The sequence below is a fragment of the Oncorhynchus nerka genome, linkage group LG4 (genome assembly GCF_034236695.1).
Source record: "Oncorhynchus nerka isolate Pitt River linkage group LG4, Oner_Uvic_2.0, whole genome shotgun sequence".
In the NCBI taxonomy this organism is placed as follows: domain Eukaryota; kingdom Metazoa; phylum Chordata; class Actinopteri; order Salmoniformes; family Salmonidae; genus Oncorhynchus; species Oncorhynchus nerka.
In genome coordinates, this window is record NC_088399.1 from 26812081 (window position 1) to 26838429 (window position 26349).

Genomic DNA, 26349 nt, shown 5'->3' on the forward strand with positions numbered 1-26349 from the left:
CTCTCTGATTCTCCCCCTCTCTCTCTCTGATTCTCCCCTCTCTCTGATTCTGATTCCCCCTCTCTCTCTGATTCTCTCTCTGATTCTCCCCATCTTTCTTTCTTTCTGATTCTCCCCTCTCCCCCTTCTCTGATTCTCCTCTCTCTTTATGATTCTCTTTCTGATTCTCCCCCTCTCTCTCTCTGATTCTCCCCCTCTCTCTCTCTGATTCTCCCCTCTCTCTCTCTGATTCTCCCCCTCTCTCTCTCTGATTCTGCCCTCTCTCTGATTCTCTCTCTGATTCTCTCTGATTCTCTCTCTGATTCTCCCCATCTTTCTTTCTTTCTGATTCTCCCCCTCTCCTTTATGATTCTCTCTCTGATTCTCTCTCTTTATGATTCTCTTTCTGATTCTCTCCCCTCTCTCTTTCTGATTCTCCCCCTCTCTCTCTCTGATTCTCCCCCTCTCTCTCTCTGATTCTCCCCCTCTCTCTCTCTCTGATTCTGCCTCTCTCTGATTCTCTCTCTCTGATTCTCTCTCTCTGATTCTCCCCATCTTTCTTTCTTTCTGATTCACCCCCTCTCTTTATGATTCTCTCTCTGATTCTCTCTCTTTCTGATTCTCTCTCTGATTCTCTCTCTTTCTGATCTCTCTCTGATTCCCCCCTCTCTGATCTCCCCCTCTCTCTCTGATTCCCCCCTCTCTCTCTGATTCTCCCCCTCTCTCTCTCTGATTCTCCCCCTCTCTGATTCTCCCCCTTTCTCTCTGATTCTCCCCCTTTCTCTCTGATTCTCCCCCTTTCTCTCTGATTCTCCCCCTCTGATTCTCTCTCTTTCTCTTATTCTCCCCCTCTGATTCTCTCTCTTTCTCTTATTCTCCCCCTCTCTCTCTTATTCTCCCCCTCTCTCTCTTATTCTCCCCCTCTCTCTGATTCTCCCCCTCTCTCTGGTTCTTCCCCTCTCTCTCTGATTCTCTCTCTCTGATTCCCCCTCTCTCTTTCTGATGCTCTCTCTGATTCTCTCTGATTCTCCCCCTCTCTCTTTCTGATTCTCCCCCTCTCTAATCTCTCTCTGGTTCTTCCCCTCTCTCTCTGATTCTCTCTCTCTGATTCCCCCTCTCTCTCTCTGATTCTCCCCCCCCTCTCTCTGATTCTCCCCCCCTCTCTCTCTCTGATTCTCCCCCTCTCTCTCTGATTCTCTCCCCCTCTCTCTGATTCTCTGATTCCTGTCTCTCTGATTCTCTCCCCCTGTCTCTCTGATTCTCTCCCCCTGTCTCTCTGATTCTCCCCCCTCTCTCTCTGATTCTCCCCCCTCTCTCTCTGATTCTCCCCCCTCCTCTGATTCTCTCTCTCTCTGATTCTCCCCCTCTCTCTCTGATTCTCCCCCTCTCTCTTTCTGATTCTCCCCCTCTCTCTTTCTGATTCTCCCCCTCTCTGATTCTCTCTCTGATTCTTGATTCCTCTCTCTCTCTGATTCTCCCCCTCTCTAATTCTTTCTCTGATTCTTCCCCTCTCTCTCTCTGATTCTCCCCCTCTCTCTCTGATTCTCTCTCTCTGATTCTCCCCCTCTCTCTCTCTCTCTGATTCTCCCCCCCTCTCTCTCTCTCTGATTCTCCCCTCTCTCTCTCTCTCTGATTCTCCCCCCCTCTCTCTCTCTCTCTCTCTCTCTGATTCTCCCCCTCTCTCTCTCTCTCTCTCTTATTCTCTCTCTCTCTCTCTCTCTCTTATTCTCCCCCCCTCTCTCTCTCTGATTCTCCCCCCCTCTCTCTCTCTCTGATTCTCCCCCCTCTCTCTCTCTCTGATTCTCCCCCTCTCTCTTTCTAATTCCCCCTCTCTCTCTCTGATTCTCCCCCTCTCTCTCTCTGATTCTCCCCCTCTCTCTCTCTCTGATTCTCCCCCCTCTCTCTCTCTCTGATTCTCCCCCTCTCTCTCTCTGATTCTCCCCTCTTTCTCTCTGATTCTCTCTCTTTCTGATTCTCTCTCTCTCTGATTCTCTCTCTCTCTGATTCTCTACCTTTCTGATTCTCTACCTTTCTGATTCTCTACCTTTCTGATTCTCTCCCTTTCTGGTTCTCCCTCTCTCTGGTTCTCCCTCTCTCTGGTTCTCCCTCTCTCTGGTTCTCCCCTCCCTCTCTCTGGTTCTCCCCTCCCTCTCTCTGGTTCTCCCTCTCTCTGGTTCTCCCCTCCCTCTCTCTGATTCTCCCCTCCCTCTCTCTGATTCTCCCCCTCTTTCTGATTCTCTCTCTGATTCTCCCCCTCTTTCTTTCTGATTCACCCCCTCTCCCTTTATGATTCTCTCTCTCTGATTCTCCCCTTCTCTCTCTGATTCTCTCTCTCTCTCTGATTCCTCTCTCTCTCTGATTCTCCCCCTCTCTCTCTGATTCTCCCCCTCTCTCTCTTTCTCTGATTCTCCCCCTCCCTCTCTCTGATTCTCTCTCTCTCTGAATCTCTCTCTCTCTGATTCTCCCCCTCTCTCTCTCTGATTCTCCCCCTCTCTCTCTGATTCTCCCCCTCTCTCTCTCTGATTCCCCTCTCTTCTGATTCTCTCTCTCTCTCTCTCTGATTCTCCCCCTCTCTCTTTATGATTCTCCCCCTCTCTCTTTATGATTCTCTCTCTGATTCTCTCTCTTTATGATTCTCTCTCTGATTCTCTCTCTTTCTGATTCTCTCTCTTTCTGATTCTCCCCCTCTCTCTCTCTGATTCTCCCCCTCTCTCTCTCTGATTCTCCCCCTCTCTCTCTCTGATTCTGCCCTCTCTCTGATTCTGCCCCTCGCTCTCTCTGATTCTCTCTCTGATTCTCCCCATCTTTCTTTCTTTCTGATTCACCCCCTCTCCCTTTATGATTCTCTCTCTGATTCTCTCTCTTTATGATTCTCTTTCTGATTCTCCCCCTCTCTCTTTCTGATTCTCCCCCTCTCTCTCTCTGATTCTCCCCCTCTCTCTCTCTGATTCTCCCCCTCTCTCTCTCTGATTCTGCCCTCTCTCTGATTCTGCCCCTCGCTCTCTCTGATTCTCTCTCTGATTCTCCCCATCTTTCTTTCTTTCTGATTCACCCCCTCTCCCTTTATGATTCTCTCTCTGATTCTCTCTCTTTATGATTCTCTCTCTGATTCTCTCTCTTTCTGATTCTCTCTCTCTCTGATTCTCCCCCTCTCTCTCTGATTTCCCCCTCTCTCTCTGATTCTCCCCCCTCTCTCTCTGATTCTCCCCCCTCTCTGATTCTCCCCCTTTCTCTCTGATTCTCCCCCCCTTTCTCTCTGATTCTCCCCCTTTCTCTCTGATTCTCCCCCTCTGATTCTCTCTCTTTCTCTTATTCTCCCCTCTGATTCTCTCTCTTTCTCTTATTCTCCCCTCTCTCTCTTATTCTCCCCCTCTCTCTCTTATTCTCCCCCTCTCTCTGATTCTCCCCCTCTCTCTGGTTCTTCCCCTCTCTCTCTGATTCTCTCTCTCTGATTCCCCCCTCTCTCTTTCTGATGCTCTCTCTGATTCTCTCTGATTCTCCCCCTCTCTCTTTCTGATTCTCCCCTCTCTAATCCTCTCTCTGGTTCTTCCCCTCTCTCTCTGATTCTCTCTCTCTGATTCCCCCTCTCTCTGATTCTCCCCCGTCTCTCTGATTCTCCCCCTGTCTCTCTGATTCTCCCCCTGTCTCTCTGATTCTCTCCCCCTGTCTCTCTGATTCTCTCCCCCTGTCTCTCTGATTCTCTCCCCTGTCTCTCTGATTCTCTCCCCTGTCTCTCTGATTCTCCCCCTGTCTCTCTGATTCTCCCCCTGTCTCTCTGATTCTCCCCCTGTCTCTCTGATTCTCCCCCTCTCTCTCTGATTCTCCCCCTCTCTCTCTGATTCTCCCCCCTCTCTCTCTGATTCTCCCCTCTCTCTTTCTGATTCTCCCCCTCTCTCTTTCTGATTCTCCCCCTCTCTAATTCTTTCTCTGATTCTTCCCCTCTCTCTCTCTGATTCTCCCCCTCTCTAATTCTTTCTCTGATTCTTCCCCTCTCTCTCTCTGATTCTCCCCCCTCTCTCTCTGATTCTCCCCCTCTCCTTGATTCTCCCCCTCTCTAATTCTTTCTCTCTGAATCTTCCCCTCTCTCTCTGATCTCCCCCTCTCTCTCTGATCTCCCCCTCTCTCTCTCTCTGATCCCCCTCTCTCTCTCTCTCTTCTCCCCTCTCTCTCTCTCTTTCTCCCCCTCTCTCTCTCTGTTCTCCCCTCTCTCCCTTTCTGATTCTCCCCCTTCTCTTTCTGATTCCCCCTCTCCTTGATTCTCCCCCCCTCTCTCTGATTCTCCCCCCCTCCCCTCTCTCTTTCTGATTCTCCCCCTCTCTCTTTCTGATTCTCCCCCTCTCTCTTTCTGATTCTCCCCTCTCTCTTTCTGATTCTCCCCCTCTCTCTTTCTGATTCTCCCCTCTCTCTTTCTGATTCTCCCCTCTCTCTTTCTGATTCTCCCCCTCTCTCTCTGATCTCTCTCTCTCTCTGATCTCCCCCTCTCTCTCTGATCTCCCCCTCTCTCTCTGATCTCCCCTCTCTCTGATCTCCCCCTCTCTCTCTGATCTCCCCCTCTCTCTGATCCCCCTCTCTCTGATCTCCCCCTCTCTCTCTGATCTCCCCTCTCTCTCTGATCTCCCCCCTCTCTCTGATCACCCCCTCTCTCTCTCTGTTCTCCCCCTCTCTCTCTGATTCTCCTCCTCTGAGTCTCCCCCTCTCTCTCTCTCTCTCTCCCCCTCTCTCTTTGAGTCCCCCCCTCTCTCTCTCTCTCTGTTCTCCCCCTCTCTCTCTCTGTTCTCCCCCTCTCTCTCTGATTCTCCCCCTCCTCTCTCTGAGTCTCCCCCCTCTCTCTCTCTGAGTCTCCCCCTCTCTCTCTCTCTGAGTCTCCCCCTCTCTCTCTTTGAGCCCCCCTCTCTCTCTCTCTGAGTCCCCCCGCCTCTCTCTCTCTCTCTGTTCTCCCCCTCTCTCTCTCTGTTCTCCCCCCTCTCTCTCTCTTTCTAATTCTCCCCCTCTCTCTCTTTCTAATTCTCTCTCTTTCTGATTCTCTCTCTTTCTGATTCTCTCTCTGATTCTCCCCCTCTCTCTCTCTGATTCTCCCCCCTCTCTCTGATTCTCCCCCCTCTCTCTGATTCTCCCCCCCTCTCTCTGATTCTCCCCCCCCTCTCTCTCTGATTCTCTCTCTCTCTGATTCTCTCTCTCTCTGATTCTCTCTCTTTCTGATCCTCTCTTTCTGATTCTCCCCCTCTCTCTTTGATTCCCCCTCTCTCTTTGATTCTCCCCTCTCTCTGATTCTCCCCCTCTCTCTCTGATTCTCCCCTCTCTCTCTCTGATTCTCCCCTCTCTGATTCTCTCTCTGATTCTCTCTCTTTCTGATTCTCTCTCTTTCTGATTCTCTACCTCTCTTTCTGATTCTCTACCTTTCTGATTCTCTACCTTTCTGATTCTCCCTCTTTCTGATTCTCCCCCCCCTCCTCGCTCTGATTCTCCCCCTCTTTCTGATTCTCTCTCTGATTCTCCCCCTCTTTCTTTCTGATTCACCCCTCTCCCTTTATGATTCTCTCTCTCTCTGATTCTCCCCTTCTCTCTCTGATTCTCTCTCTGATTCTCTCTCTCTCTCTGATTCTCTCTCTCTCTGATTCTCCCCCTCTCTCTCTCTGATTCTCCCCCTCTCTCTCTCTCTGATTCTCCCCCTCTCTCTCTCTTTATGATTCTCCCCTCTCTCTTTATGATTCTCTCTCTGATTCTCCCCCTCTCTCTCTGATTCTCCCCCTCTCTCTCTGATTCTCCCCCTCCCTCTCTCTGATTCTCTCTCTTTCTGAATCTCTCTCTTTCTGATTCTCCCCCTCTCTCTCTGATTCTCCCCCTCTCTGATTCTCCCCCTCTCTCTCTGATTCTCCCCTCCCTCTCTCTGATTCTCTCTCTTTCTGAATCTCTCTCTTTCTGATTCTCCCCCTCTCTCTCTGATTCTCCCCCCCCTCTCTCTCTGATTCTCCCCCTGCTCTCTCTCTGAATCCCCCCCCCTCTCTGATTCTCCCTCTCTCTCTCTGATTCTCCCCCCTCTCTCTCTCTGATTCTCCCCCTCTCTGATTCTCTCTGATTCTCCCCCTCTCTAATCCTCTCTCTGGTTCTTCCCCTCTCTCTCTGATTCTCTCTCTCTGATTCCCCCCCCTCTCTCTTTCTGATGCTCTCTCTGATTCTCTCTCTGATTCTCCCCCTCTCTCTTTCTGATTGTCCCCCTCTCTAATCCCCCCTCTCTCTGGTTCTTCCCCTTCTCTCTCTGATTCTCTCTCTCTGATTCCCCCTCTCTCTGATTCTCTGATTCTCCCCCTGTCTCTCTGATTCTCCCCCCTGTCTCTCTGATTCTCCCCCTGTCTCTCTGATTCTCCCCCTGTCTCTCTGATTCTCCCCCTGTCTCTCTGATTCTCCCCCTCCTCTCTGATTCTCCCCCTCCTCTCTGATTCTCCCCCTCTCTCTCTGATTCTCCCCCCCCTGTCTCTCTGATTCTCCCCTCTCTCTCTCTGATTCTGCCCTCTCTCTGATTCTTCCCCTCTCTCTCTGATGCTCTCTCTGATTCTCTCTCTGATTCTCCCCTCTTTCTTTCTTTCTGATTCACCCCCTCTCTCTTTCTGATTCTCCCCCTCTCTCTTTCTGATTCTTCCCCTCTCTAATTCTTTCTCTGATCCTTCCCCTCTCTCTCTGATCTCCCCCCCTCTCTCTGATCCTCCCCCTCTCTCTGATCCTCCCCCTCTCTCTGATCCTCCCCCTCTCTCTGATCCTCCCCCTCTCTCTGATCCCCCCCTCTCTCTGATCTCCCCCTCTCTCTCTGATCTCCCCCTCTCTCTCTGATCTCCCCCTCTCTCTCTCTGATCTCCCCCCTCTCTCTCTCTGTTCTCCCCCTCTCTCTCTCTCTGTTCTCCCCCTCTCTCTCTGATCTCCCCCTCTCTCTCTCTCTGTTCTCCCCCTCTCTCTCTCTGATTTCTCCCCCTCTCTCTCTCTGTTCTCCCCCTCTCTCTCTCTGATTCTCCCCCTCTCTCTCTCTGATTCTCCCCCTCTCTCTCTCTGATTCTCCTCCTCTCTCTGATTCTCCCCCTCTCTCCCTTTCTGATTCTCCCCCTCTCTCCCTTTCTGATTCTCCCCCTTCTCTTTCTGATTCTCCCCCTCTCATTGATTCTCCCTGATTCTCCCCCTCTCTTTCTGATTCTCCCCCTCTCTAATTCTTTCTCTGATTCTCCCCTCTCTCTCTGATTCTCCCCCCTCTCTCTCTGATTCTCCCCCTCTCTTTCTGAATCTCCCCCTCTCCTCTGATTCTCCCCCTCTCTCTGAATCTCCCCCCCTCTCCTTGATTCCCCCTCTCTCTCCTTGATTTCCCCCTCTCTCTCCTTGATTCTCCCCCTCTCTCTTTCTGATTCTCCCCTCTCTCTTTCTGATTCCCCCCTCTCTCTGATCTCCCCCTCTCTCTCTGATCTCCTCCCCCGCTCTCTGATCTCCCCCTCTCTCTCTGATCTCCCCCTCTCTCTCTCTGTTCTCCCCCTCTCTCTCTGATTCTCCCCTCTCTCTCTCTGATTCTCCTCCTCTCTCTGAGCCCCCCCTCTCTCTCTGTTCTGTTCTCCCCCCTCTCTCTCTCTGTTCTCCCCCTCTCTCTCTCTGTTCTCCCCTCTCTCTCTCTGTTCTCCCCCTCTCTCTCTCTTTCTCTGAGTTTCCCCCCTCTCTCTCTTTCTCTGAGTTTCCCCCCCTCTCTCTTTCTCTGAGTCTCCCCCCTCTCTCTCTTTCTCTGATTCTCCCCCTCTCTCTCTTTCTCTGATTCTCCCCCTCTCTCTGTTCTCCCCCTCTCTCTCCCTGTTCTCCCCCTCTTTCTCTGATTCTCCCCCCCTCTTTCTCTGATTTCCCCCTCTCTCTCTTTCTCTGATTCTCCCCCTCTCTCTCTCTCTGTTCTCCCCTCTCTCTCTCTGTTCTCCCCCTCTCTCTCTCTGTTCTCCCCCTGCTCTCTCTGTTCTCCCCCTCTCTCTCTCTGTTTCCCCCCTCGCTCTCTCTGTTCTCCCCCTCTCTCTCTGAGTCTCCCCCCCTCTCTCTCTTTCTCTGAATCTCCCCCTCTCTCTCTCTTTCTCTGAGTCTCCCCCTCTCTCTCTCTTTCTCTGAGTCTCCCCCTCTCTCTTTCTCTGAGTCTCCTCCCCTCTCTCTCTCTCTCTGATTCTCCCCTCTCTCTCTCTCTCTGATTCTCCCCCTCTCTCTCTCTCTCTGATTCTCCCCTCTCTCTCTCTCTCTGATTCTCCCCCTCTCTCTCTCTCTCTGATTCTCCCCCTCTCTCTCTCTCTCTGATTCTCCCCCTCTCTCTCTCTCTCTGATTCTCCCCCCTCTCTCTCTCTCTGATTCTCCCCCTCTCTCTCTCTGATTCTCCCTCTCTCTCTCTGATTCTCCCCTCTCTCTCTGATTCTCCCCTCTCTCTCTCTCTCTCTGATTCTCCCCCTCTCTCTCTGATTCTCCCTCTCTCTCTGATTCTCTCTCTCTCTGATTCTCTCTCTCTCTCTGATTCTTCCCCCTCTCTCTGATCTCCCCCTCTCTCTGATCTCCCCCTCTCTCTCTGATCTCCCCTCTCTCTCTCTCTGATCCCCCTCTCTCTCTCTGATCTCCCCTCTCTCTCTCTGATCTCCCCCTCTCTCTCTGATCTCCCCCTCTCTCTCTCTGTTCTCCTCCCTCTCTCTCTCTCTGATTCTCCCCCTCTCTCTCTCTGATTCTCCTCCACTCTCTGATTCTCCCCCTCTCTCCCTTTCTGATTCTCCCCCTTCTCTTTCTGATTTCTCCCCCTCTCCTTGATTCTCCCCTCTCTCTTTCTGATTCTCCCCTCTCTTTCTTATTCTCCCCCTCTCTAATTCTTTCTTATTCTCCCCCTCTCTCTCTGATTCCCCCTCTCTCTCTCTTTCTCTGATTCTCCCCTCTCTCTCTCTCTGATTCTCCCCTCTCTCTCTCTCTGTTCTCCCCTCTCTCTCTCTCTGTTCTCCCCTCTCTCTCTCTGTTCTCCCCCTCTCTCTCTCTCTGTTCCCCCTCTCTCTCTCTGTTCTCCCCTCTCTCTCTCTCTGATTCTCCCCCTCTCTCTCTCTGTTCTCCCCCTCTCTCTCTCTGTTCTCCCCCCTCTCTCTCTCTGTTCCCCCCCTCTCTCTCTCTGTTCTCCCCCTTCTCTCTCTGCATCTCCCTCTCTCTCTCTCTTTCTCTGAGTCTCCCCCTCTCTCTCTCTTTCTCTGAGTCTCCCCCTCTCTCTTTCTCTGATTCTCCCCCTCTCTCTCTCTCTGATTCTCCCCCTCTCTCTCTGATTCTCTCTCTCTGATTCTCCCCCCTCTCTCTGATTCTCTCTCTCTGATTCTCCCCTCTCTCTGATTCTCTCTCTCTCTCTGATTCTCCCCTCTCTGATTCTCCCCCTCTCTCTCTGATTTCTCTCTCTCTGATTCTCCCCCTCTCTCTCTGATTCTCCCTCTCTGATTCTCTCCTCTCTCTCTCTCTGATTCTCCCCCTCTCTCTCTGATTCTCCCCTCTCTCTCTGATTTCTCTCTCTCTCTGATTCTCTCTCTCTCTCTGATTCTCTCTCTCTCTCTGATTCTCTCTCTCTCTCTGATTCTCTCTCTCTCTCTGATTCTCCCTCTCTCTCTCTGATTCTCCCCCTCTCTCTCTCTCTCTCTGATTCTCCCCCTCTCTCTCTGATTCTCCCCTCTCTCTCTCTCCGATCTCTCTCTCTCTCTGATTCTCTCTCTCTCTCTGATTCTCTCTCTCTCTGATTCTCTCTCTCTCTCTGATTCTCCCTCTCTCTCTCTGATTCTCCCCCTCTCTCTCTCTCTCTCTGATTCTCCCCCTCTCTCTCTCTCTCTCTGATTCTCCCCCTCTCTCTCTGATTCTCCCCCTCTCTCTCCGATTCTCTATCTCTCTCTGATTCTCCCCCTCTCTCTTCTCTTTTTCTCTCTCTCTCACTCCGCCTGTTAAGAAGGGTTTCTTCTTTGCCACCAAGCATCTATCAGAGACGATCTGAGAAGATACGCCCTCTAACATCATTGTTTTTCACTATTATGCCTTCTCACACACACTCCTCCATTTGTGGATCCCGCAGTAAGCAGAGTGGAATTTTATGGTTCTTTATGAGAAGTGAACAGGGCTGTGGTTGGTTAGGAGGGCATGGAGAGACAGAGAGGGCCTATTGTATTGTATATGTGACGATGCACGTCCTAATATTCTGAGTCGCCGTTTGACAAGCCTGGTCTAGTGGTAGGAGGTAGAGTCAATGGAGTGTATCTATCGGTTGTGACACGACATGTCTCATGGCTGGCCCATGTAGATCATACAGACCCTCCAGATGTATATACACACAGCAGCCTGAGAAATAGAATAGAATTTTATGCACATAGCAGACGTGTTTAGGAATATCATGTTACTGCATTGTAGAAACACTGTCAGTCAAATAGGGCAGTGTGTAGGCTACATTCCCACAAATACAAACAGACTTTACTTTAATATTCTGCCTGTCATCTTTCTCTCTTTCCCACTAGTTCTTCTTTCTCTTTCATCTATAGCCTTCATTCATCTGACAATCATGTTGGAACATTTGCTAAAAAATACAACTTATGTTATGATATACTGTGCTGTACTCTCAAGTGTTTTTACTATAAATATGTTTGACAATCTGATACAGACCTAAGGGTCGACCATTAATTCATATTTTATCCAGCACCTGTTCAAAGTCAGTCTAGGGACAGTATGTTTCTCATACATTCTGCTGGTCTTTTCTCCAGGTGGAGGTGAAGTCAACAAAGGAGGTGTCTCTGTTGGATCTGGGTGACTGTGAGTTTTCTGTCTGTAAAACAGCATGTAGCTGGGAAAAATACCACTAGATTTCCAGTTGGAATTCATCTCATAAGTGTTCTGTGTGTGTGTCCTGTAGTCACTCCTGCACCAGTGACCCAGCACAAGTCTTCTGTCCTCTCTCCTAGCCTTCTAGGAGACCTGGAGGGCCTGTCACTCTCCAATGTCTCCTCCACCATCCAGGTGAGAGTGTGTGTGGAGATCTGTCTGTCTGTTTATCCCTCCCTGGGGGGGGGGGTAAATGTGTTGGATCATACTGTACAGTCGAGTGTCTCCAGTGGCTGGAATCTCCTCCTGGAGTTGGCTGTTGACCCTTTCCTCCTTCCTGGACATATTTATAAATCATCTCCCTTTCCTCCTTCCTGGACATATTTACAGTGCCTTCGGAAAGTATTCAGACCCCATGAATTTTTCCACATTTTATTGCATTACAGCCTTATTCTAAAATTGATTAAATAAAACAATTTCCTCATCAATCTACACACAATACACCACAAAAAAAAACGTATTTACATAAGTATTCAGACCCTCTGCTATGAGACTCGAAATTGATCTCAGGTGCACCCTGTTTCCATTGATAATCCCTAAGATGTATCTACAACTTGATTGGAGTCCACCTGTGGAAAATTAAATTGATTGGACATGATTTGGAAAGGCAACACACCTGTCTACACAAGGTCCCACAGTTGACAGTGCAAAAACCAAGCCGTGAGGTTGAAGGAATTGTCCATAGAACTCCAAGACAGGATTGTGTCGAAGCACAGATCTGAGGAAGGGTAGCAAAGCATTTCTGCAGCATTGAAGAAGAAGAAGGGCCTTGGTCAGGGAGGTGACGAAGAACCCGATGGTCAGTCTGACAGAGTCCAATGTAGAAAATAGTCAAATAAAGAACAACACTTGAATGAGTAGGTGTGTCCAAACTTTTGACTGATACTGTATTTATAAATAATCTCCATTTCCTCCTTCTTGGACATTTATAAATAATATCCCTCTCCACTCATACAATTGCATTTCCTGTTTTACAGTCTTTCTGTTTTCCTCTCTCCATGTGCCCTGTTCATACAACGCTCAGTGCCAACCTCCATCCAACGCTCAGTGCCAACCTCCATCCACCTCCCTCTCGAACTGCCTCTCCATCTCTCTCTCTCCATCTCTCTCTCTCTCCATCTCTCTCTCTCTCTATATATCTCTCTCCCTCTCTCATCTCTCTCTCCATCTCTCTCATCTCTCTCTCTCTCTCTCTCTCTCTCTCTCTCTCTCCATCTCTCTGTCAGTTCTCTCCCTGGTGTCTCTGTAGTCTACAGTGTGTCTATGCATTATGGTTGACCTTTTCCCAGATGAATGGCTCCTTTTCTCTTTGGTGTTAGATGTATGTGTTTGTTGGCCTTGTACCAGCACTACCAATCAACCAATATGAGCTAATTCTATAGAGAGTAGATATGTCCCTATAACATAACATCACTATAACGTCCCATAATGTTCCCATTACATTCATTGTCTCACCGACAAATAAGTTCTCTCTCGTACGTATACAATCTTTTCATCCTTTTTTTTTCTGTCTTCACTTATCCAGTGCGTTTATCAGTGTGTGCGCGCATGTGTGTGTGTGTGTGTGTGTGTGATTGACAGCCTGTCTCAGGCAGAATGGTGTGTTTACTGATAGGTTAAGGCCAGGCAGTAATAGACAATAGAAATGCAGATTAAACAGGGTGCTGTTTGCACATCAGCATCTGATTGAGAGTCAATCCTATGCATAAATACACGATGGCCATCAGGATTCATAGACTGGGGTAAATAACCTCACAACCCTCTCGCTACTTATTTCAAAGACGTGCGAGCAGACCCACACACACACACACAGTTTCACCCACTCACATCCTATCTGTCTCTCTCTCTCTCTCTCTCTCACACACACACACACACACACACCAATATCCTTCACAGACACACACTTGCCCCGGTGTCATTTCTATTTCTCACCAATCAGCCCACAGAAGCGGTGAGTGTGTCTCAGCTGAGTGCTTCGGCCCTTTTAGAGAATTACTGCCTGGTTATCAAAGACATTTACATTAACCCTGGTCACTGTCTCTGACCCCTCCTCTCCTCGATCTCCCTCTCCCTCCTATTTTTCCCTTTCTCTCTCCCTCTCTTCTTTCCTACTTTCTCTCTCTTTTCATTCTCCCTCTCTCTAATAACATTTTGACATTAGAGGATCTCTCACAAATGCCTTTTAAACCATCCCACCCCTCCAAACACACACCCTCCTTCCGTTGTCCGTGTGTAAGTGTGTAGGGGGGGAATTGTCAAAGGCTGATAACGTTTCATTCATAATTAGCATTGGGCGAATGAGGCTGCGTTGGGGGGAAATTGAACTGTCAGCGGCGGGGCACGGGCCGTTTGACCCCATCACACCCGGAGGGGGCCATCATAATTTGTTCATTTGGTGCCCATCAGGCGGACCGCACCTCCCCGCGCCTCACCCCCCTGACCTCCCCCAGTGTGGGTGTGCTGGGTTCAGGTCTAATTATGAATCAGCAGTGGACTGGGAGAGGCAGGAATATAGCAGACCTGCCCTCCACACACCCCTACCTGCCACTCACACACACACACACACTGTCTGGGTATAAATAGGTTTAAATGCCTGTAGGAAATATGCAATTGGTTGATTTGGATGGGATGTGTGTGTGTGAGAGTGTGTGTATAGCAGAACATGATATGTGTGTGTGAATTTCACCATTTTCAAGAGAACATGTGGTCATCCCTACTGCCTATGTTCTGGCGGACTCACTAAACACAAATGCATAATTTGTAAATAATGTCTTGAGTGTTGGAGTGTGCCCCTGGCTATCCATACATTTTTAAAACAAGAAAATGGTGCTATCTGCTTTCCTTAATAGAAGACATTTTAAATTATTTATATATATTAAGTATATTTTAGCAATTATAATTACTTTTGATACTTAAGTATTTTTAAAACCAAATACTTTTAGACTTTTACTGAAGTAGTATTTTACTGGGTGACTTTTACTTGAGTAACTTTCTATTAAGTTATCTATACTTTTACTTATGTATGACATTTGTGTACTTTTTCCACCACCGGTAGGGGTGGTTGTCTGTCTGTCTGAATCAAGCCCCTGATGCAAAGACTTCAATTAAACTGATGCCACCTTGTCTTGGTGTACCATGACTAGATAGAGTTACAACGCATTTTTACGCTTGAAAGGTCACTCCCACTCCATGTTTCTTTAAAAGTACCAAGATTAATCACTTTTTAAAAATCTAATTTTGTGATGAATGGTCCCAGGTGAGCCAACCTCTGTCTGTGTGCTTTGAGCTAACTAACTCCTGTTGGCTTAATATGGTTGTAGGTGACTGCAGTGACATCTTGCTGACTCCTTCTAGTCAAGGTCTTCTGATAGATTGACTCAATTAATTGTCATCTCCTGACTGACTGAGGGAACAATTAAAATCAAGTCAAACACACGTCTCTTACACCTCTCTCTCTCTCATACAATCTCACAACATAATGAAATCCTCTTTCTGAAGTAACAAGCAGCCAATGTCACAAAAACAGAAATGGATTTTCAATACATCCCCATACATCTCCTAACACACACTCGTTCTCTTAAATTGGACATGTTATGCGTTCACATGCTCGCCAGATGCCAAGTTACGGTTAGCCCCTTTTGAATATGTCAGCGAGATTTTCAGGTCATTTACCAGAGAGGATGCTGGGAGGGGGTGAGCATGTCATCCCACGGCGTGGGTGTGTGTGTCCGGGCTCTGAAGGTGACTGGAGTGTGTGTCATCCATCACAGTAGCTTCCTTTAAGTTGAGACATAATAGAGCCTCTCAATCAACTTCCTCTCCCGTTGTCACCTTCCCCCAAGTCCAGGAGACCAGACAAAAAGAGATCCACCAAGGGTGTGTGTGACACGGGAGGCAAGGTTACATCCCTAGCCTGCTGTTATTTACACTTTGGGTTTGGAGGATGCGTCCTGCCTCACAGGCCAACAGTGACGGAAGACTGGGCGAGGGTGTGTGTGTGTGTTAGGTCATTACTGTCTGCTGTGTCAAATTGGTGATGATAAGCAGTTTGAAACCCTGTCCTAGCCTCCATCCCTCCCTCCTCACGGGGGTGTTAAACAGGACCTTGAGTGCGGAGGGAGCAGGATGTGCTTGTCAGGAAGGTAAATCTGCTCTGTGAAGGCGTGGCAGACATTACGGCCAGCTTTATCGACAACGACTGCTCTGACACGAACAAAAGTGGCCCGATAAATTTCCCCCGTTGGCGTGACGGGCGAGTGTGAGGGCGCCGCACCGTGACAAATGTTTGTTTGACCCCCTTCCTGTCTGGGGGTACACGACACGTCTGAGCTGGCTATTACCAGGGGAGGATGGGGATAACCTGCTCTCCTCTACTGTGTGTCATTGTAGGAGGAAAAACTGGACTTTTTGAATGTGATTAGCCAGTCTGTTTCTGTTTACTAACTTGTTTTGTCAGCACTTTGAGTTCCACCCTGTTGTATTTCAAACTGATTCTCCACACTACCACACCATGACAGTCCTGAGAATGTCTCACACACATCTCTTCTCCTATCAGTATAATCTGGAAGAGACTGGCAATATGTCCACCCACCTCCATCTACTGTCAACAACTTAGACACTCTTTCCCATGTCATATCACATCATCACAAATCAGAAATTAGGAGTTATATTCGTCCTCTCGTTTGACTCTCACCTTTGCGCACGTGTTTACTTGGACCCGTTTTATCTTTGACTGTGAGGTTTTTTGACACTGTTGTGAGATTTCACACACCTCGTTTTATTATTTCCCTCTCTCTCCCCCCTCACTCCCTCGTCTCTCTCTCACTCCCTCGTCTCTCTCTACCCCCCCTCACTCCCTCGTCTCTCTCTCACTCCCTCGTCTCTCTCCCCCCTCACTCACTCCCTCGTCTCTCTCTCACTCCCTCGTCTCTCTCTACCCCCTCACTCCCTCGTCTCTCTCTCACTCCCTCTCTCTCCCCCCTCACTCCCTCGTCTCTCTCTCCCCCTCACTCCCTCGTCTCACCCCCCTTACTCCCTCGTCTCTCTCAGCTTGTCAAGGTAAAAACATAGCACCAACAGCAGCAGGTGTAACAGAAGGATTCAGGAGGTGTTAACTACTTGTTTTAGCGTTCTCTCACTTTACTCTCATTAACACAGGGTTGATATCCATGTATCTGTCTGAGGCAGGGAGGAGCCTACTTAGTAGCCTACTTAGTATATGGGCAATATACAGTGCATTCTGAAAGTATTCAGACCCCTTCCCTTTTTCTACATTTTGTTACGCCAAAATGAGCAATCGGGGAGAAGGGCCTTGGTCAGGGAGGTGACGAAGAACCCGATGGTCACTCTGACAAAGCTCCAGAGTTCCTCTGTGGAGATGGGAGAACATTCCAGAAGGACAACCATCTCTGCAGCACTCCACCAATCAGGCCTTTATGGTAGAGTGGCCAGACGGAAGCCACTCTTCAGTAAAAGGCACATGACAGCCCGCTTGGAGTTTACCAAAAGGCACCTAAAGACTCTCAGACCATGAGAAACAAGATTCTCTGGTCTGATGAAATCTAGTTTGAAGTCTTTGGCCTGAATGCCAAGCGTCACATCTGGAGGAAACCTGGCACCATCCCTATGGTGAAGTACAGAGATCCTTGATGAAAACCTGCTTCAGAGCGCTCAGGACCTCAGACTGGGGCGATGGTTCACTTTCCAACAGGACAACAACCCTAAGCACACAGCCAAGACAGCGCAGGAGTGGCTTTGGGACAAGTCTCCATGTCCTTGAGTGGCCCAGCTAGAGCCTGGACTTTCCGAATGCACTGTATGGCTGTGATTGTCCTGATGTTGAGACAGACAGTTCTGTCACTGTATGGCTGTGATTGTCCTGATGTTGAGACAGTTCTGTCACTGTCTGGCTGTGATTGTCCTGATGTTGAGACAGTTCTGTCACTGCATGGCTGTGATTGTCCTGATGTTGAGACAGTTCTGTCACTGCATGGCTGTGATTGTCCTGATGTTGAGACAGTTCTGTCACTGCATGGCTGTGATTGTCCTGATGTTGAGACGGTTCTGTCACTGCATGGCTGTGATTGTCCTGATGTTGAGACAGTTCTGTGACTGCATGGCTGTGATTGTCCTGATGTTGAGACAGTTCTGTCACTGCATGGCTGTGATTGTCCTATATTTTATTTGCCTTTTCACACATGAATGAGACATGATGTGGGCATCCGATAACTCAAAATGATGTGTAACACCATTTAGGCCTAGTAGCTTCAATCTTCATTAAAAGTATCATTTTGTAACAGTTGTTGATGGGGGTATTGCAGTGGAGTGTAGTTTTGTGCCTATGCAAAGTGTTATGAAACCACCTAGCCAGCTTGCGTATATTTGTTTTTTTGCATGCAGCCTAATTGTGATTGCTTGCATCTGTCTTTGTCTGTGTAAAGTAGATGGCTTGTACCACTATACGTAGACTAGATTATCTTGAGTCGAGAGGACGCCATTGCCACTGTCAAATCAACAAGTCAAAAGAGTCAGGCCGGTTAATCAGAATAAGAATGCACAGAAAATAGAATGAATGAAAGAACGAACAGAATACAGAATGAACGAGGGACCATGCTAATGTTGCTAGGGGAAAATAAAGAAGAAGAAAAACACTCCTTAACCCCCAGAATTTATCAGTAAGTTTCCCCCTCTTCTCCTGACAGGGTGTTTTGTCCTGCCTCTCTATGCTATGGTAATTACAGTTCCTGCTATTGAAAAGGTAAAAGCTCTGTTAATAGAAAGCTGAATGGCAGGCTAGGCCCAGAGCAGTCCTCTAGTGTTCCCATTCATTAGGCCAGAGCAGTCCATCAGCCTGCCATGGAGCCGCGTCAGACTAGCCCACCCACTCACTACTAACCTGCTTGATTGGGGACATACTGTATAGGAATAATAATAATACATTGGGTTTATATGGCACTTTTCTAGGACATGGCTGAAATGGGCCTTTTTCCAGGAAGAATGGTTGATGGTTAATGAACAGAGCTAGGCATACGTTGTCAACAAAACCTCAGTTATCCTGCAGTCGTAAGTGGAGTAGCCTATGTTAAGTAGATATTTAATGAAGAGAGCTGGACCTACATCACCAAACAACAACATACAAAGACCATATTTGTCAATGTTATCAACCAAAATTCTGTTCTTCAGACCTTCTCATATTCTCATTGGTCCACTCTGTGTGTGTCCCTGTTTACTCAGCTCTGTCCCCTCTCTCTCGCCTTTCCTCTCCAGTTGAGCGGTCCAGCGTTTGTCCCAGAGAAGAGCCATGACCTGCTGCACCGTATGACAGGTAAAGGTCTGTCAGCCCAGTACCAGTTCCCCAGACAGCCCTGTCTCTACCAGCCCACCATGGTCTCAGTCCAGATCAGCCTGACCAACACCACAGACCACCCTCTGGAACAGATCCACATTGGAGACAGGAGCCCCACAGGACTCAACATACACTGCTTCAATACTATAGGTGAGTTAGATAACATAATACACTGCTTCAATACTATAGGTGGGTTAGATAACATAATACACTGCTTCAATACTATAGGTGGGTTAGATAACATAATACACTGCTTCAATACTATAGGTGGGTTAGATAACATAATACACTGCTTCAATACTATAGGTGGGTTAGATAACATAATACACTGCTTCAATACTATAGGTGGGTTAGATAACATAATACACTGCTTCAATACTATAGGTGGGTTAGATAACATAATACACTGCTTCAATACTATAGGTGGGTTAGATAACATAATACACTGCTTCAATACTATAGGTGGGTTAGATAACATAATACACTGCTTCAATACTATAGGTGGGTTAGATAACATAATACACTGCTTCAATACTATAGGTGGGTTAGATAACATAATACACTGCTTCAATACTATAGGTGGGTTAGATAACATAATACACTGCTTCAATACTATAGGTGGGTTAGATAACATAATACACTGCTTCAATACTATAGGTGGGTTAGATAACATAATACACTGCTTCAATACTATAGGTGGGTTAGATAACATAATACACTGCTTCAATACTATAGGTGGGTTAGATAACATAATACACTGCTTCAATACTATAGGTGGGTTAGATAACATAATACACTGCTTCAATACTATAGGTGGGTTAGATAACATAATACACTGCTTCAATACTATAGGTGGGTTAGATAACATAATACACTGCTTCAATACTATAGGTGGGTTAGATAACATAATACACTGCTTCAATACTATAGGTATCAAAGTTTATTTGTCACGTGCACCGAATACAACAGGTGTAGACTTTACAGTGAAATGCTTACTTACAGGCTCTAACCAATAATGCAAAAAAGGTATTAGGTGAACAATAGGTAAGTAAAGAAATAAAACAACAGTAAAAAGACAGGCTATATACAGTAGCAAGGCTATAAAAGTAGCGAGGCTACATACAGACACCGGTTAGTCAGGCTGATTGAGGTAGTATATACATACTATAGGTGAGTTAGATAACATAATACACTACCTGACCAAGTATGTGGACACCCCTTCAAATTAGTAGATTTGGCTATTACAGCCACACCCATTGCTGACAGGTGTATAAAATCCAGCACACAGCCATCCAATCTCCATAGATAAACATTGTCAGTAGAATGCCAAAACTGAACATTTCCACATGGCCCCGTCATAGGATGCCACCTTTCCAACAAGTCAGTTCGTCAAATTTCTTCCCTGCTAGAGCTGCCCCGGGCAACTGTAAGTGCTGTTATTGTGAAGTGGAAACGTCTAGGAGCAACAACAGCTCAGCGTTGGTGGCCACACGAGCTTATAGAACGGGACCGCCGAGTGTTGAAACGCATAGTGTGTAAAAATTGTGTGCCAACTGTAAAGTTTGGTGAAGGAGGATTAATGGTCTGGGACTGTTTTTCATGGTTCTGGCTAGGACCCTTAGTTCCAGTGAAGGGAAATCTTAAATCTGACATTCTAGACGATTCTGTGCTTCCAACTTTGTGGGAACAATTTGGGGAAGGCCCTTTCTGGTTACAGCATGACTATGACCCCGTGCACAAAGCGAGGTCCATAGAGAAATGTTGAGATTGGTGTGGAAGAACTTGACTGGCCTGCACAGAGCCCTGACCTCAAATTCATCGAACACCTTTGGGATGAACTGGAACACCGATTTTTCTAAAATTGTGTACAAATGTGTTTACATCCCTGTTAGTGAGCATTTCTCCTTTGCCAAGATAATCCATCCACCTGACAGGTGTGGTATACCAAGAAGCTGATATAAGTTCACAAGTAAACATTTGCTTAACAAGTCACAGAATAAGTTGCATGGACTCACTCTGTGTGCAATAATAGTTTTTATCATCCATTTTTTTTATGACTACTTAATCTCTGTACCCCACACATACAATTATCTGTAAGGTCCTCAGTCGAGCGGTGAATTTTTAAACACAGATTCAACCGCAAAGACCAGGGAGGTTTTCCAATGCCTCGCAAAGAAGGGCACCTATTGGTAGGTTGGTAAAAATCAAAACAGACATGGAAAATCCCCTTTGAGCATGGTGACGTTTTTAATTACACTTTGGATGGTGTATTAATACACCCAGTCACTACAAAGATATAGGTTTACTTCCTAACTCATTTGCCAGAGAGGAAATGAACCACTCAGGGATTTCACCATGAAGCCAATGGTGACTTTAAAACAGTTACAGAGTTTAATGGCTTTGATAGGAGACAACTGAGGATGGATCCACAACATTGAAGTTAATCCACAATACTAACCTAAATGACAGAGTGAAGAGAAGGAAGCCTGTACAGAATAAAAATATTCCAAAACATGTATCCTGTTTGCAACAAGTCACTAAAGTAATACTGCAAAAAATGTGGCAAAGCAATTAACTTTTAGTCCTGAATACAAAGTGTTGTGTTTGAAGGAAATCCAATACGACACATTACTGAGTACCATTCTCTAAATTTTTAAGCATGGTGGTGGCTGCGTTATGTTATGGGTATGTTTGTAATCAATCGTTAAGGACTGTGGAGTTTTCAGGATAAAACATATTCGGAATGGAGCTAAGCACCGGCATCTTAGAGGAAAACCTGCTTTCCACCAGGAACCTTTCAGCAGGACAATAACCTAAAACACAAGGCCAAAACTACATTGGAGTTGCTTACCAAGAAGACAGTGAATGGTCCTGACTGGCCGGGTTACAGTTTTGACTTAAATCTATGACCTGAAAATGGTTGTCTAGCAATGATCATCAACCAATTTGACTGAGCTTGAAGAATTTTGAAAAGAATAATGAGAAAATGTTGCACAATCCTCGTGTGGGAAGCTCTTGATTTACAGCTGTAACCGCTGCCAACGGTGACTCTAACATTTATTGATTGACTCGGCGTTGAATATTTATCTAATCAACGTGTTTTATTTTTCATGATATTCTTTTACAAATGTTAGAATTTTTCTTCGACTTTGCCATGACATTTTGTGTAGATCGTTGATTTAAAAAACGACTATTAAATTCATCTTAATCCCACAAAATGTGGAATAAATCGAGGGTGAACACTGAGTGTACAAAACATTAAGAACATCAGCTCTTTCAATGAGACTGACCAGATGAAAGCTATGATTCCTTACTGATGTCACAAATCCACTTCAATCAGTGTAGATGTAACTCAATATTACGACGACTGTGGTTTTAATGTTTTGTACACTGTGTATATAGGACAAGCTCAATGTAATGGCTGGAATGGAATATATGGAGCGGTTTCACACATGAAAACCACATGTTTGACTCCTTCCATTAATTCCATTCCCGCCATTACAATGAGCCCGTCCTCCTATAGCCTCTCCCGAGAGAGCGAGAAACATCATCCAGGTTACGTATTATGTCATCTCGAGGGAAAGGCCTTAACTACCCTGCATTACACTGCCATCCAGGACCTAATGATTTTAATGTAAAACAAATTAATTTGCACATACAGGTATGACCTCTCGTTCTTACAATTCTATATGAGGCCTCTTATGTTCCGTGACATTTTAAAATAAGTTCTCTGCTGGTCACTCCAGACCCTGTATTAGTAGGTCATTATACTATGGAGGACTATAAGCCTATATGAGAGGAAACCATAAAGACCTTGTTTTCTATTATAATCTTCTATAGCTGAGAGTGTGCGTATTAATCCACATAATCCCTGGGAGGCCATATTGATTAGAGAATATCTCCATTCATAACACACACACCTCTGGGCCAACTCTCTCTGCAGACATCAAAGAAAAGCAAAAGAAGAGATGAAAATAGAAAAGTGGTGTGCACTCAAGCACGTTAAAAGCTTCAATTGGCTGTGGATTGATTGGGCATTGAAGGAACTCAGACTGCCAAACACTGGGTAATTGGGATCGATTGAGTTTGGAGCGTGTGTGTGTGTGTGTGGAGTCGGTTTTCAAATTGAGCAGAAGAAAGTGAATGCGGATGAAATACCTTACTCTATCACAATGTCTTAAAAATAAATTATACGGAGCACTGTTCCTACAGTAGCATGGCTCACAATGTGTTTCAACATATCTGGCGCTTCCACACCTGCATCTACATGTATTCATCTACTGTAGTAAAGTCCACCTTCCTCTCAAAACTAAAATGTAGAGGGGGATGAGGAGGAGAAAAGAGTGAGATGAGCGAGGGAAGAAGTTAGAGATGGAAAAGGAAGAGAGGAAGAGTGAGATGAGCGAGGGAAGAAGTTAGAGATGGAAAAGGAAGAGAGGAAGAGTGAGATGAGCGAGGGAAGAAGTTAGAGATGGAAAAGGAAGAGTGAGATGAGCGAGGGAAGAAGTTAGAGATGGAAAAGGAAGAGAGGAAGAGTGAGATGAGCGAGGGAAGAAGTTAGAGATGGAAAAGGAAGAGAGGAAGAGTGAGATGAGCGAGGGAAGAAGTTAGAGATGGAAAAGGAAGAGTGAGATGAGCGAGGGAAGAAGTTAAAGATGGAAAAGGAAGAGAGAAAGAGGGGTGACATAAAGCACCTTTAAGGCAGGAGTGTTGAGGAGTGTTGAGAAGAGGAGTGTTTGATGTCTCTGTTTTCAGTGTCTGTCCTCTGGTGTCCAGAGTCCTCTCCTCTGGGTGAAACAGAGTTCCACGCTAAAACACCTCCACTCCACAAAGAAACACAGGGCTGCTCAGGAGAGCATAGAGGATGACTCTGTCCATCTGTCTCCTCTTTCTCCCTCATCCTTCTCACTTTCTCTACCTCACAGATCTCTCTGCTCCATGTCTTTCTCCTTCTCTCCCTCTTCATTCCTCATCTCTCTCTCATCCCTATCTCTTGTCCTACTTTATACATAGCCATCTCCTCCCTCCCTCTGTCTCTCTCTTTTCCTCTCCTTCACTCTCTCTTCAGACCCTGATGTTCTCTTTGACAAACCTGTTGTTTTGGAAATAGGCTATTCTTTTTCGGTCTCATTGTTGTGGAGGATGAGATTGAAAGATGGATTTCTCACACGCAGTGGCCTGGCTTTGTGAAGTAGAAAACACAAGTAGTGTCTGTCTGCATGCCTGTCTGTCTGTTCCACTCTAATGCCCTCCTCTCTCTCATTCTGCCCCCTCCCTTGTCACTCTCTTCCTCTCCTGTCTTCTTCCTTTGACCACTCCCTCGCTATCTGTTCTGGTCACTCACTCCTTTCTTCTGTTCTGGTCACTCACTCCTTTCTTCCTCTCCTCTCTTCCCTTTCTTCTTCTGCCCTCTCCCTCCCCCTCTGCCCTTTTCACTCACTCCTCTCATCCTCCTCTTCTCTGTTCTCAGAGTGTCTGGAGCCAGAGGCCTCAGTGACTGTTTTCATCGGCATCGACTTCAACGACTCAACACAAGCAGCCAACTTCCAGCTGTGGTAAGATACCCTGTCTTTATACACAGTGAGGCTGAAACAGCTATGGCTCTCTTCCTCTTCTCCCTCCTCTTCTTCTTCCTCCTCCTCCTATCCCTAACTTGCTTTTCTTCTAGCTGTAGAAGAAAACTCCCCCTTTCCGGTCTGTTATCTCTTCTCTACCCCTCCTCTTCCTCCTCTCCTTTCTGACCTGACTCCTAGGTGAGGCATCACCCGCCATTGATCCTGTTTCAGAGATAACAATTATTCCCCTCATTAATGAACTCTGCTCTGACTTCCCAGAGCAGAAAAGAACAGCAGTCTATGCCACCACCTTTCTGCTCTGCACCGTTCGCTGATCAATAGGCTGATCAGAATTTTTGGGGGTACAGAGCAAATCAATCCGTGCCAAAATGCCAATCACCCAGTTTGTTTTGTATGGCAATCAGAACAGAGTTTTCTTTCACATATCCCTAATTTCAATTTTTTTAGCATTACCAGTAAGCTTGATTTTGTTATTAGGTATATCGCAAAACACTACAGTACTATAAAACACACAGACAGAAACATAACACAGTAACATAGTTGTGCCCCTTCAACACTCACTGTTGTCCTGTTTGTCCATCAGTACGAAGGAGGACCATTTCAGTGTGTCCATCCAGCCTGCCATAGGGGAACTCCTCCTGCCCATCACCATGACCGAACTGGACTTCCGCAAGGAGCAAAGTGAGATTTCATACAGCGTTAACTACAAAAAATATCATAATCATTATCTTACACAGTCAGACTAAACATTATCTACATTATCATCAACATGACCAATCACTCTGTATTTCATGGTGTTTAGGATAAGTCACTGTTAAAAAAAAGTGCTACTGAGCCGTGTGCTGTAGTCAGACCAGTCAAAGCAGCAACAAAGGCAGTTTGTTGTTAATGGCTTCATAAGTGATGCCAATAATACAGACCTGCTTTTTATGGAGGCTTTAATGCAGAAATGCGTCATAATAAAGATACATTTTCCATTCAACTTCAATGGTCCTCCAAGAGTGGCTGAAATATCTTGTAAACACACACTCTCACATACACACACCGAGGAGAGCTGTTGAGAGAATGTGGTATGTAGGCCACCACTCTTCTCTAATTGTCTACTAATGCCTTCCTCGTCTGGTTAATTCATTAATGAATCTTCATTCACTAGATTTGTATTCTGATCTCTACTCCTCACAGCAATCAGGGAGAAGAGGAGACAAAGGCTAGATTTAACCCACCCCTCTCTTTTAAATAAGATTATTTCAACTGAACAACTTTCCTTCTCTTTAGGTGGCCTTTAAACAGATTTGTTATTTTGACCTGAATGGAGTAGTGTGTGCCCCCCCCGCACACACACACCCCACTCACTCTAACCTGCCTCCATCCCTCCCTATGCCATTCACTCAAGTCCTCATTAAAAACCATTTCTGGCATGTTAGGTGCACTTTCTTTCTTCATCTTCCGCACAGTCAAGCTCTCAAGCACTATTTTCATTTCCTGTCATCTGTCAGAATGAGGAGAGTGTGCTGGCTGTGTGTCACTGGGTATTGAGTGCAGTCAATGAATAGTATTCTCCAGCGCACCTGCAAAGCAACCTCTAGATGTGATGTGAGTGCATCATTTCACTAAACTGTTCCTCACCCAATCAGGTAAACTTCTGGGCATGAACGAGAGCTCGGCAACCATCACCATGGCAGCAGAGAACATGACCAGCCAACCAATCAGCAGACCAGTGGCAACTGTGGCCAACCTGGGAGTGGTTCCATCCAGTCAAGACAACGTCCACAGGTGTGTGTGTTTTTGTTTTTTGTGTGGCTATTTAAGGTTAGCGATTGGCATTTTGAATGGGAATGAATTGTTTGGTCCCCACAACGATAGTAAAACAAACGCGTGTGTGTGTGTTTTCGGCTCTGCTTTGCACGTATGTGTTTGACTATCTGTGTGTGTCCCTGCCTGAGATGGTTCTGCCAGGGGAATGCCTAGAGAACGGTGTGTGTGAAGTCTTGCTGTGTAATTGGTGTACACAGGGTGTGCTAATGAGCTTCCTTCTCCGTCACGCACACACACACACCTGACGGATAATTACCCCTCCATCTATCTCTCTCCTGCTCTCTCTCTCCGTTTCCTCACCTGTCTCTCTTTCACTTCCTCTTTGTCCCTCTTTCTGTCTCTCCTATCTTTCCATCTGTCTCCCACTTTGTCCTTCTTTTACTTTGTCTCTACCTCCCTCCCTGTCTATCCAACTGTCTGAAAATAAGGGATCTTAGGGGGAGAGAGGGAGGACGGGGGATAAACAGAAGGGGATAGAAAAACGAAGGGGGAGAAAAGGAGAGATGGAGAGAAGGAAAAAGAAAGAGGAGGAATGAGACACTAGCACAAGGTTACAGGGAGCTAGGAGGAGTGGAGGAGAGTGAGTGGAAATCAATGTTAGCCGGTGGGAGAGGCCTGCCTCCAATAAGCCCATACTTCATTTAGAATAACCAATAGGACAAATGACTCTGGGCTATCAATCTCTCTCTGCTGCCTGGCTGGCTGACGGCTGGGGAGGAAGCTACACTCTCCTCACTGTCCTTTAATGACGACACGCTCTCCTCTGGT

The 26349-nt window shown here is 46.7% G+C and overlaps 1 protein-coding gene across 4 annotated transcripts in view; it reads left to right on the top strand.

The window, feature by feature from the left end:
- Nucleotides 1–26349, top strand: part of LOC115121070 (AP-3 complex subunit beta-1-like) — a 107355-nt gene that overhangs the window by 65405 nt on the left and 15601 nt on the right. For 3 of the 4 annotated variants that reach the window (XM_065017402.1, XM_029650095.2, XM_065017401.1), the window contains exons 21-26: nucleotides 10728–10776; nucleotides 10877–10980; nucleotides 18112–18340; nucleotides 23661–23745; nucleotides 24350–24447; nucleotides 25401–25539. In XM_065017402.1, coding sequence (XP_064873474.1) covers nucleotides 10728–10776; nucleotides 10877–10980; nucleotides 18112–18340; nucleotides 23661–23745; nucleotides 24350–24447; nucleotides 25401–25539 — 704 coding nt within the window. The remainder of the gene's footprint in view (nucleotides 1–10727; nucleotides 10777–10876; nucleotides 10981–18111; nucleotides 18341–23660; nucleotides 23746–24349; nucleotides 24448–25400; nucleotides 25540–26349) is intronic. The other variant, XM_065017403.1, reaches the window with a different exon arrangement.